The sequence below is a fragment of the Theropithecus gelada genome, chromosome 10 (assembly GCF_003255815.1).
Source record: "Theropithecus gelada isolate Dixy chromosome 10, Tgel_1.0, whole genome shotgun sequence".
Classification (NCBI taxonomy): Eukaryota; Metazoa; Chordata; class Mammalia; order Primates; family Cercopithecidae; genus Theropithecus; species Theropithecus gelada.
The window spans coordinates 27,595,232-27,608,202 of NC_037678.1; the positions used below are offsets into that span (position 1 = coordinate 27,595,232).

The 12,971-nt window shown below is 47.4% G+C and overlaps 1 protein-coding gene across 1 annotated transcript in view; it reads right to left on the reverse strand.

The window, feature by feature from the left end:
- UPB1 (beta-ureidopropionase 1) overlaps positions 1-12,971 on the reverse strand; it is a 33,823-nt gene that overhangs the window by 11,349 nt on the left and 9,503 nt on the right. Inside the window, exons 3-6 of the mRNA XM_025400646.1 lie at positions 12,344-12,431; positions 5,045-5,139; positions 2,710-2,871; positions 814-983 (exon numbers count right to left, since the gene is read on the reverse strand). Of these exons, the coding sequence (XP_025256431.1) occupies positions 814-983; positions 2,710-2,871; positions 5,045-5,139; positions 12,344-12,431 (515 nt within the window). The remainder of the gene's footprint in view (positions 1-813; positions 984-2,709; positions 2,872-5,044; positions 5,140-12,343; positions 12,432-12,971) is intronic.

The following is a 12,971-nucleotide window of genomic DNA, read 5'->3' on the forward strand; positions in this document are numbered from 1 at the left end:
GCCTCAGCCTCCGGAGTAGCTGGGACTACAGGCGCCCGCCACCTTGCCCGGCTAGTTTTTTGTATTTTTTTTTTAGTAGAGACGGGGTTTCACCGTGTTAGCCAGGGTGGTCTCGATCTCCTGACCACGTGATCCGCCCGTCTCGGCCTCCCAAAGTGCTGGGATTACAGGCTTCAGCCACCGCGCCCGGCCGTTTTTTATATTTTTTTGAGACGGAGTCTCGCTCTGTCACCAGGCTGGAGTGCGGTGGTGCCATCTTGGCTCACTGCAACCTCTGCCTCCGAAGTACAAGTGATTCTCCTGCCTCAGCCTCCCGAGTAGCTGGGACTACAGGCGCATACCACCATGCCCGGCTAATTTTTGTACTTTTAGTAGAGACAGGGTTTCACCACGTTGGCTAGGCTGGTCTCAAACTCCTGACCACAAGTGATCCACCTGCCTCGGCCCCCAAAAGTGCTAGGATTATAGGTGTGAGCCACTGAGCCCAGCCCAATGTGGGGCTTTCTGAAGCCCCCTGGTGACTATAGGGAAAGGGGGGAATTATTTTCATCTCACTGTTCGGAATCACAGCAGAGGTTGGTGTTTTACTGTAGATTAACTCTTGCTGCGGGTGGGGGATTGCTCATTGCCATCTTGAGCATTCTTTTCACTGAAAAGCTGGTCATATGTACAACATACAGTCCCGGGGGCTCAGCTCTGTTAACATCCTGGTGGCTGCGCCTGCCTGCTGCCACCTTGGAGCTCCACAGACCAGCCTTGGGCTTCAGCTGGCTGGGCCCCAGGAAGCCCCCCAGACCCCACCAACTGAGTGACCTTAATGCTCCAATGGTGGCCGAGGGGTTGAAGATGATCTCAGCCCCGTTGATGCTGTACATAAGCCAGTTGAGGGGGTGGTGCCGCCCGTAGCAAATGTTCACCGCAATCCTTCCAAACTGCGTCTGGAACACAGGGTGGCCCAGGTTTCCCTCCATGTAGTAAGTTGACTGAAAAGCAAAGGGCCATACGCTGATGCCTCTGACCTTTAAGATTTCCCTTTTCTTAGACTCGGCAGAAAAACTGAAATATCACCAATGGTCCAGAGGTGATTACACTCCTGAGTGTGACTCTAAGTTCCAGAATTTCAATAGGATAAAAACAAAACACACACACACAAAAAACCCCTGACACCAAATAAGCCAGCCCCGGGGGGAAATCACAGTGGCTTAAGCATTTGCTCAGTCTCCTTTCTGACATGTCAAAAAATCCCCACAACGACGTTCCACACTATTTCAAACTCTGGTAAGGTTTCAATCACGGTCCAACTCAAGGCTCAGGTTTGGTCGGTGTTAACACGAGTTGGTCAATGCCCTCAGCAACCATATGTCATCATATAGAACAGTGGAGTCCCGGGGACCTGGAGCACATCCAAACAACTCTCTGCCTGGTCAGAGGAGAAAGCTGTTTCCTGAGGGGGCATAGCTCACCCAAATGATTAAGGCCAAAGCTTCTAGTAGAACCACACCCTGAAAGCACACCTTCTCCATTCTGCCTAGGGTTAAGGAGGTCCCTGTGGGGCAGGTGGACCAGACCCCATCCTCCCATCCCTGCCTGTCTGTTCCTAAGGGTACCAGGGCAGGGACACTGTCCTGGACAGCACTGAGGGAAGCTAGAGGGCAAATCAGGGTCCCAAACAGATCTGCTCTGGGAGCCTTCCACCTCCTCCTGATCCTGGCCATCAAAACTGGCCAGGGTCAGGCAGCAACCAGGATGTGTGTACGTGGTGAACACTGGAGCAGATCCTGCTGTGCTGAGACAAGCCCTGTGCTATCTGCAGGGAGCTAAAGATTAATCCCAGGGCAAACAGGTGAGGGGCGCGTCTTTCCACCCCACCTCCAGCTGTTACTGAGAAACGCTGGGTTCTTCTTTCTCCCTGGGAAACCTCCTCTAGCTCTGCAGGCCATTTCTTGTCTGCCTGACCAGCCTGAGAATGGCCAGGATCGCCACAATCATGGAGTGAGAACTGGGGACATCACATCCTGAACAACTGTATAACGGCAAATCAAGTTCAGATTTAGTATCTTAGGCATTAGGCAGAGCTCTTTTCCCTCCTTCAAACGTCCACCTGCTCCCATCTTACCCACCCAGGGGTTGACATTAATCAACAAAAATGTCCCCCCCAACTTGTGCCCTGATCATGGGCACATGAAACTTCACATAACGCACACTACACAGACGTGCATGTTTGCCCACTGTCACCTGACACACAAACATGGGCCACCTCAGACCCCTCCATGAGTCACAGACAAGGAATGCCACGCTCCAAACCAAACAAGGACAGGGCTGTGGCGTCCTAGGCTCTGAGCCTGAAGGGGGCCATGGGAATCATTTCATGTTTGTGCAATATTTATTTTTTGTTTTAATTTATATACCACTTACTTCAAAGAATTCAGGAGGCCAAATCAGGCTGTATTAAAAAAACATATGCCCCATTGTGCTAAAGGTGTTTGGGACTCCTCTGAGAGTCCCGCCTGAATCCGGTCTGCCTGTGTGATATAGAGCAATGTCAGGTAACCCTCTGAACACCGCAGCCACACACTGTGCTCCAGTGGAGTGTGCGTGACATGGAGTATGATCCTGCACAGAACTTCCCCACGGAAAGTCCCACAGAGATCTACAACACACAGAGAGGCAAGTGAGCAGGGCTGGTTATCCATCTTATGGGTGGCTCACCTCATTGAAATCACCCACTCTGGGGATGTGGTTTTTCCTGGTCTTTCCTAGGACTGCTCCGGAATTGGAGATCACCACGGCTGTATTCCACAAAACGTCCCCATGCTCGCTGTCTCGTTCCAGGATGGGAGACACCACCACCATGTCATGGTTCTTCGCCAGCTGGAAAAATGATAAATATAGCAGAGTCCCACTTTCAAACCAATTGTTGTAGTTTTTTATTGAAGAAGAATTTAATGATCCTACTAAATCATTAGGCTTGGGTCAGAGCAATCACTTGCATTTGTTGTTTGGAACACTAAATACCCTGATGTCCATGCTTTGCTAAATAAGAATCACATTGTCCTGTGCACAGTTGGTGGTATAGTAAAATGGTGCAGCTGCTCTGGAAAACCATATGGGAGTTCCTCAAAAAATTAAACAAGAATTACCATTTGATCTGGCAATCCTAATCCTGGGTATATATCCAAAAGGATTGAAAGCAGGGTCTCAAAGAGATTTGCAAACGCATATTCATTGCAGCATTATTCACAATAGCAAAGAGGTGGGAGCAACCCAAGTGCCCATCAATGGGTGAATGGATAAATGAAACGTGGCACATCCATACAATGGAGTATCATCCAGCCTTAGATGCCATGGTTCTATGTTACAAATGGATGAACCTTGATGATATTATGCTAAATGAAACAAGCCAGTCCCCAAAAGACAAATACTGTATGATTCCACTTGTGTAAGGTATTTAGAGTAGTCAAAGTCACAGAAATGGAAAGTACAATATTAATAGAATGGTGGTTGCCAGGGACTGGGGGAACGGGGAGCTACTGTTTAATGGGATAGAGTCAGATTTGCAAGATGCGAAAGTTCTGGAGATCTGCACAACGTGCATATACTTTACACTACTGAACTGTACACTTAAAAATGGTTAAAATGGTACTATATATACATATATATCACCACTTTAAAAAAGAGTAAAAAGAATAATCAAACTTCTTATCTATACCAAAAAACAAATTTCTTTGGCATCAAATTCCTTTTGTCTCAAGTAAGAACCTCAATCCCTGGTGACCACAGGATGAGCAGCCCAGCGGGTCATTTGTCCTCTACTCTAATTAGCCACCATGATCTCTGGCCTTAACAGGACAGGGGAGAGGCATGCTCCGAAGGCAACACTAGGAGCCACGCTAAGGGCAGCCTCAAGTCCCTGTGGAAGCAGAGTGTCTCTGGCACCAGCTCTCTTTCATCCTCTTCCTCCAGTCCTGGCTCGGGCTTATCATCTGCAAAAGTCCCCTAACCAGTCTCCTTCCTCTTTTTTCCACAGCAAGAAATCAACAACCTGGTGAATGAGAGATTTTTTTTCCTCTACAGCCTAAGAACACCAATGTTGGGAATCACAACTGAGTATTGATAAAGTCACCATGATTATAGTTCTGCCCCCAAAGCCCCTAAGTATATGTATAAAACCTGAAAGAGAATACAAAGAAATGAAAAGAGTTCTTTTGTTAGAGGTGAAAATAAGGATAAATGACCATTCGTCACCTCATGGGTTTTCTGGTAACAGTTTTATTAAGATATAATTCACACAGCATAAGATTCACTTTAAGATTGGTCAAGTACAGCAGTGAGAGGTGGGAAAGAGCAGAACAAGGAGTCACTCTTTTGAAGTGTGCAATTCAGTAGTATTCAAGATATTCACAGAGTTGTGCAGCCTTCACCACTATCTAATTTTAGAAGATTTTCATCACCCCTAAATGGAAATTTTTTACCCATTAGCAGTCACTCCCTTCCTCCCTCACCCCCAGCCTCTAGCCACCACTAATCTGCTTTCTGTCTCTATGGATTGGCCTATTCTGGACAGTTTATATAAATGGGATCATACAACATATATCATGAGGTTTTAATGAAGACAAATCAAAACCAATTTGTACGCTGATGAGACACAGGCCATGCATCGAAGCTTCTGTGACTCAAGCAAACTGCAGTGCAGTATGCAGAGCTCTGGATGAGGAACTGGCTTCTCTGGTCCCTGAATGCCAGCTCTGCCACTTGCCAGCTGCAGGACTTGCTACAAAAGTCACCTCCGACCACCCTCCCTGGGCTGCAGCTCCCTTGCCTGAAAAAGCTACTAATGGCCCTTCTGGAGCCTTACACTCTCTAATTTTAAGAGTACGCTAAAAAAAAAAAAAGTGGCAAATAGTCTTATCTAATCTCATCTAGCAAAACAAGCACCAAACAGGTGCATTTTCCATGGTGAAAGGCCAAACCCAGCAGCTGTGGTCATGCTCTGTGACTTGCACATATTTGGCAGCTGCTGCCAGAGGCGCAGTTAATGTCCTACCTTCTGACAGAATCTGGTGGTGGGCCCGTCCTCTGCTGACTCAGCAAATTCTGTCCAAGGCAGCTTCTCTCTCGTACAGAAGGCAAAGGGCATAGCTATAAACAGGAGAAAGGGCAGAACTGTATCCAACATGCACAGCCTCTGAGGGGGGCTCCTCAGCCCAGCAGCAGGTGGTCACTGCACGAGAATATAGTCTCAGGAGTGCCACGGCCTGGCTTCTGGGTCCCGTTCCTGGCTGTGGGCACTAGGCAGCCCTTACCTCTGGGCTTCATGGCAAAACAAGGGGCTGGGCCAAATGTCTTTCCCAAAGTCTTTTTTTTTTTTTTTAAGACGGAGTCTTGCTCTGTTGCCCAGGCTGGAGTGCAGTGGCATGACCTCGGCTCACTGCAAGCCCCGTCTCCCAGGTTCACGCCATTCTCCTGCCTCAGCCTCCCTAGTAGCTGGGACTACAGGCGCCCGCCACCACATCCGGCTAATTTTTTTGTATTTTTAGTAGAGACGGGGTTTCACCGTGTTCGCCAGGATGGTCTCATTCTCCTGACCTCGTGATCCGCTCGCCTTGGCCTCCCAAAGTGCTGGGATTACAGGCGTGAGCCACCGCGCCCGGCCTCCCAAAGTCTTAAAAACAATTGCAGCAGGGACTTGAACAGATATTTGCACACTCATGTTTATAGGAACATTATTCACAATAGCCAAAAGATGGAAACAACCCAAGTGTCTTATCAGCAGATGAATTGATTGGTAAAATGTGGTGTATATACACACAATGGAGTATTATTCAGCCCTCTTAAAAAGGGAAGACATTCTGATACATGCTTACATGGATGAACCTTTAAGAATATGCTAAGAAGGCCGGGCGCGGTGGCTCAAGCCTGTAATCCCAGCACTTTGGGAGGCCGAGACGGGCGGATCACGAGGTCAGGAGATCGAGACCATCCTGGCTAACACGGTGAAACCCCGTCTCTACTAAAAAATACAAAACACTAGCCGGGCGAGGTGGCGGGCGCCTGTAGTCCCAGTTACTTGGGAGGCTGAGGCAGGAGAATGGCGTAAACCCGGGAGGCGGAGCTTGCAGTGAACTGAGATCCGGCCACTGCACTCCAGCCCGGGCAACAGAGCGAGACTCCGTCTCAAAAAAAAAAAAAAAAAAAAAAAAAAAAGAATATGCTAAGATACAAAACAAATATTGTAGGAGTCTACTCATAGGAGGTATTTAGAGTAGTCAAATTCTTTTTTTTTTTTTTTTGAGACAGAGTTTTCGCTCTTGTTGCCCAGGCCAGAGTACAATGGCATGATCTTGGCTCACCACAACCTCCCCCTCCCAGGTTCAAGCGATTCTCCTGCCTCAGCCTTCCCAAGTAGCTGGGATTACAGGCATGCGCCACCATGCCCAGCTAATTTTGTATTTTTAGTAGAGACGGGGTTTCTCCACGTTGGTCAGGCTGGTCTTGAACTCCCGACCTCAGGTGATCCGCCCACCTTGGCCTTCCAAAGTGCTGGGATTACAGGCGTGAGCCACCATGCCCGGCCTAGAGTAGTCAAATTCTTAATGACAGAAAGTAGAATAGCTGTCAGAGGTCAGAAGAGGGGATAATAGGGAGTTACTGTTTAATGGGTAGAGGTGTCCAATTGTGAATGATGAGAAAAGTTCTGGAGATCACAGTGATGATGGTTGCACAACAACATGAATGTATTTAATGCCACAGACTGTACACTTAAAAATGGTTAAAATGGTAAATATTGTTATGTATATCTATATGCCACACACACAAAAAGTTTTAAATTGCCAAAGTTCCCAACTAGCAGATCTCCTGCTGTTGGCCAATCTGCAGGGTGGCAGGAGCTCCATTAACTCCTTGGGGAAAGTATCAGAAGGCCACTGGGGATGACACTGGGACCCTCCCTCTTCCTAGTGACAAGGAGGTTTCTTTAGAAATAAGAAAAGCTACTCATTAATGATCCCACAAAAAGTTTGGGAACCACCGAACAGGATGAACATCTGCAAGGATTAATGCTCTTATTCTCATGATCTCTGGCCAGGCCCCACCAGGGGGCTAATTTGGTAGGAAATTTCATTCAACTCATTGGTTTTTGTTTTTTTTTTTCTCCAAACAGTAGGTACATAGACACAGAGTAACAGTTCAAAGATGCTGGTCATCTCCATGCACTCCAGGTTCAGAGCAGTCTCCTATGCAGGGGACAGAGGGAAATCCGCTGGCGTGGGCCTTTGGGACCTTCAGCTGTGTGCCCAATGCTGCTCTACAGCCCAGCCACACATGGATATCTGCAGCGCGTGGAGTTACCTTTAGTACCTGCCAGTCTGCTGGTGTGAACGGTGCCTCACTGTGAGTAAATGTCTCCCATATCCCCAGTGAGGCTGAGTCCTTCACCACACATTCACCGGCCAGTCTGGATTCCTTCCCTACATTTTTTTGTTCATACCCTTTGCCTATTTCCTACTGGGCTATTCGTCTTTTTCTTTCTCAATCTGGAGAACTGAATTCCTTGTCTGGACTAATTCAGTATACTCTGTAGATCTCCTACCTCACAATAACCCAAGTCCATTTCTTTTTTTCTTTCCTTTTTTTTGAGATGGAGTCTTGTTCTTGTTGCCAGGCTGGAGTGCAACGGCACGATCTCAGCTATGGGAAACATTTACTCACAGTAGGCACCGTTCACACCAGCAGACTGGCAGGTACTAAAGGTAACTCCACACGCTGCAGATATCCATGTGTGGCTGGGCTGTAGAGCAGCACTGGGAACACAGCCAAAGGTTCCAAGGGCCCACCCCAGCGGATTCCCCTCTGTGGTTGGTTATATTGGGAGGCTGGAGGAGGTGGGGTCTGATTTGCATAGGGCCCAGGGGATTGGTTTGACCAGGTGTGACATTCAAGTAGCCTGCAAAAAACCTAGCCCTCCCACCTTAGTCCTTTAATATGCAAATATGAGCTGAGCTGCCATGACGTCCTGAACATGTGTGAGTTATCTGGAGGTGGTCATGACACTTGGCACAGGTGGTGACAAGGAGAAGAGGACAGGAACCGCCATGTTGGCCATGTTGGGTGGACCTAGCTTCTAATTGCTTGCATTTGCATATCAAAGCTTGCTGGCATGGCTCTTTAAGCCGCCTGTTCAGTTAGAAAAGAAATGGTTCAGGGGTTGCTTCTTATTACAGGAAAATTTCCACTGAGAACCTTTACTCCTTTTACTTCTTTCTAGTTGCCTAAAAATTATTTCTTTATAACTCTTGTATTCATAATAGGCAGCTCATCTCCAACACCCCTAAGCAGGTGTCACCCCCTTTATTTCACAGAGAAGGAAGAGAAGCCTCAGCCTCTCAATTCCTTCCAGTCCCAGGAAGCCTGGTCCTAAGAGTACCACAGTAAATATCCCGCCAATGGCACCACCACCACCTTGCCAAGCAGGCGGCAGGCACTGCCAGCAACAGCCCTGGGGGCCTTGGTACCACGCTCAAGGCTCCCCAGGCTCGCCTTCTGTGAAGAAAGATGAATTATTTTAAGGAAGCCGACAGAAAAGCTGTTGAAAACACAAATGCTCCTTAATGACCATTAATTCTCAGCTTTCAGAGCATTAGGAGTGAGTCAATTGCCCCCAGAGAATAAACGGCTTCTTTTCCTGTTTACACAACCACTCTAATGTAAACACACTTTCAAAAGAAGGATGTGGAAGGGGGGTTGGGTGAGGCTGACTGCAAAGTCCCAACTACAGTTCTTCAACTAGAGGGGACAGGATTCCACATGCATTGACCCAACACCTGGCCCTCAGGCACTGCCAGCCTAGAGGGAAGGAGATGAATTAGAACCTGGTGCAGCCACACAACCTGGCAGTACAGAGTGGTCAGCTCTGCCTGGGGGAGTCCCCAGGGCCCCACAAAGGAGGGGTACCTGTGCTAGGCTTTGATAAATGAAGGGGAGTTCCAGATCCAAGAAAGGGAAGATGTTAGTTCAACTACCCAGTCAATACTAATGTGTAGTGCCTGTCATGCACCAGGGATTATTCTTGCCACTAAAGATGAAACAGGGGTGGGTGGAGGGTTGGGAAAAACAAACATAGGTACTATATTCATGGAGCTCATGGTCTAATGAAGAGTGAGAGTACAGAGGTAACAAAAAATAGGAAAACGACATGAACTTCTGGGACACAGACACATGTTCTTTCCTGAAACCCTACCAACATGACAGGAAAGCAATGTTCATGCAAAGGCATATACCCACAAGGACCGGGAGGGAGGGGAAACAGGAAGGCAGAGAGATGCAGGCAAATCTCTCAGCAGATCAGAGAAAAGAGTCCACTAGCAGTAGAGAAGGTCTCCTGCTTATCCAAAGCTCAGGACCCAGGGGGACCAGGTACCTCTGAAGGTGGGGAAGCAGGGAAGGATGATAAACAAGGACTGGCCAAAGGTCTATTTAAGAAGCAGTTAGGGGCCGGGCGCAGTGGCTCACGCCTGTAATCCCAGCACTTTGGGAGGCCAAGGTGGGAGGATTGCTTGGGCCCAGGAATTTGAGACCTGCCTGGGCAACACAGTGAGATCTCATCTTTACAAAAAAAAAAAAAAAAAAATTCAAGAAAATTAGCCAGGTGTGGTGGCATGCATCTATGGTCCCAGCTACTCGGGAAGCTGGGGCAGGAGGATTGCTTGATCCTGGGAGGTCGAGGCTGCAGTGAGCTGTGATTGCACCACTGTACTGCAGCCTCAGTGACAGAGCATGTATAAAAAAAAAAAAAAATAGGAGGAAATACAGAACAAAATTAGGGTACTAGTCCAAGGTTCCCATATCCTAATAGTAAGACTGTCTAGAAGGAGAAAAAAGAGGAGAAAATAATGAATGAATGAAATAATGCAAGAAAATTTCCTAGAGCGTCAGAATCCAAGTTTCTAGACTAAAAGAACCCACTAAGTACCAAGAGTGGATTAAAATAGATATGCACAATGGAATATCATTATGAAATTGTAGAGTATTGGTGAAAAACAGAAACTCCTACAGTCTTCCAGAGAAAAACAAATCACAGACAATGGGTCACAAATTAAAATGGCTGTGGATTACTCAACAATGCCCCAAAACTAGAAGACAATGGAACAACGTGTGTTCAAACTTTTGAAGGAAAATGATTTCTAACCTAAAATTTGATGCTCAACCAAACTATCAAGAAAATTGTAAAAGGAACATATTTTCAGATGGTCAAGGCCTCAAAAAGTTTACCTCTGATGTGTTCTTCCTCAGGGAACTACTGGTTCTGAGAGTCCCTAGCTAAATGGGGGCTCCAGTACCAGAGTGGCTAGCAACCCAGCACTAACAGGAAATGAAGGCAGCTGGACGTGGTCTCTATAGTGTGCCTTTCACAGGATACATCTTGTACATGGTGGACAGCCTAATGCCTGTCTGTCCAACCCATGACCAGGGGGTCCCTCATACATGAAACTTGTTTACACTGGTAGATGCTGTGTGGCTCTTGCCTGACCTGTCCCTGCCTGACTACCACTCTGGCACTAGGAGTCCAACTTTGTGTTTCCCCCGGTATCCCAGGGAAAACCCAGCCTGGGGCAGCCCCTGGTTCTTCTCATGGAAGGTGCAAATTCAACACACCATCGCAATAGGAAACAAGTTTGAAGATTTTTACTTACAGATCCTGGGTAAGGAGAGTGCCATGAGTCATAAGGGCAGTCCTCTGTCCCCAGGTCAGATGAGGCAGAAATGAAGAGTCAGAGAGAGTGTGGGCCAACTAGCAGTACACATAATGACTAAGATGTGGTCACCTTAAGTTAATGGCCAAATGCCTGGATGGTCCATTTAAAGGAAGCAGCAGGGAAGTGGGCAGGCAGCCCAGTCGGCTGGCGGGAGAAAGGTCTCTTAAGTTCTTACCTCTGGCCACTTGACCTGAGCCATTTGGGTGTGGCGTAGAACTGGGAACTGTGTCCAGGGTGACTGAGCCCTGCCTCTGGTATGACAGAGTTAAACTTGTATTCAACATGGATGCTAAGGCAACATAAATCTGTAAGGATCCACTACACTACTAAAATAAGGGCATAAACCAAGAAAGAGGAAGCTGTGGGAACAGAGAAACACAAGAGCAAAGCAAAGGGATTCCCCAGGGTGATGGTGAGGGGGGATCCCAGGACAACTGTGTGGCCAGCAGAGGGGGCACCTGATTCAGCCCACAGCAGTCACAAGGCTCCGGGGCAGATTCCTTGGAGGAGATGAAACTGATAGACTGTTTGATGTGTCTAAAACACATTAAGGGAGATTTAGGAATTCGTAGAAAGTTTGGGGTTGAATGGTGGCAAGTAGAAAACAAAGCAAACTCTAGGGAAAACAGAAAATAATTCAGGAAAAGAAATAAAAGTTCAGCCTGAGCAATATAGTGAGATCTCCATCTCTACAAAGTGTTTTTTTGGTTTGTTTTTTGTTGTTTGTTTGTTTTTTTTTCAATTAGCTGGGCATGATGGTGTACACCTGTGGTCCCAACTACTTGGGAGGCTGAGGTGGGAAGATTGCTTGGGCCTGGGGTCAACGCTGCAGTGAGCTGTGATTGCACCACTGCACTCCAAGCCTGGGTGACAGAGTAACACTTTGTCTTAAAAAAAAGAAAAAGGAATCAAAGTTGACAAAACGGCTGGGGGGATAGAAGAACAAGGACACGTGTATGTTGAAGGGCCAGGAGGAGGCAGGAAAGGGCTAACACTGACGTCTTCCATAGGGGGAAGTCAATAGGTGATGCAAAACTAAAAAATTAGGAAGTAGCAACACTAACAAAGGTAAATTCCAAAGGAACTAGCTCAGTGTTGATGCTGGGGATAACAGTTATTTTTTGGTAACAGACCTTGTAGACCCACCTGACTCTAAACCATGAGCATGTATAACTCTGATAAAAATAAAAACCACAAAGGTACATTGTGCAAGAAATGTTTAGATAGGGAGGCTGGCTCTGGGCTGAGATCTGAAGGTAAAGAAGTCCTGGTTAGGAGGGCACAGGAGACCAGCCAGAGGGAATTACAAAAGTCAGGGGTGGGCTGCCAGAGGCTTGGACCAGGTGGTGGTAGAGAAATGGGGAGGAGTGAATGGATTCAGAACGATGTGGGAAAACTGATGGCCTCAGACAACAGCCTGGTGCGTAACAACAGGAAGGCTGGGGTTCCTGGTGATGTGGACAGAAAACCTTTCCATGGATGAGAAAACAAAGGAGATTCTTTAAAAGTCAGGCAGCAGACACTCTTGGCAACATGGAGAGAATACACAATTGTTTGAAGGCAGCAGAGAAAGCACCATAAAAAAGACTCACTCCATGCTTCCTGGAAACAGATGATGTTGACTCCACACATTGCAGCCACCTCTATGATAGCCTTTATGCGTCTATGAAGGGCAGAGACCTGAGAATTTAAAAAGGATTAGAATCCATTTAGTTCTATTGGTAAGGCAATTTTTAGGATCTCATCCTAATGCATATGGAACAATCAATGCCCACCTGGGCAGGTATGAGGAGTAGGGTGGGGAGGTTCTATATTTGGTTATCTCCTGATGTCCAAAATCTGCATGAAAAGCTGGAGGTGCAGAGGCTCTGGGGTCACAGACACTTTGACACTGCCTCAGTTTCTTCATCTGGTAATGGGGAGACTGCCACCTGACCTGTGGGGTTGCTGAGAGGCAGGGATGAGGATGGTGCTGCTTCTGGTTCAGGGCCCATGCTCACACCATCTCCCAGGTCAACCATCCCCTTGGCCCGGGACTCCGCTCTCCACTGTCCTGCCTTCAGAGGCAAGCCTTGTCCTGCACTTACCCTACTTGTTCTACTTATCCTGTGTGTATCGTATCATGGAATGCCTCGCCTCTCTGGCTCTTTTAAATCCCTGTGCTTTGGTGTGTGCTGTGCCCTGGGCCAGGAATGTACTTCCCTCCTCCCACCTAATCTT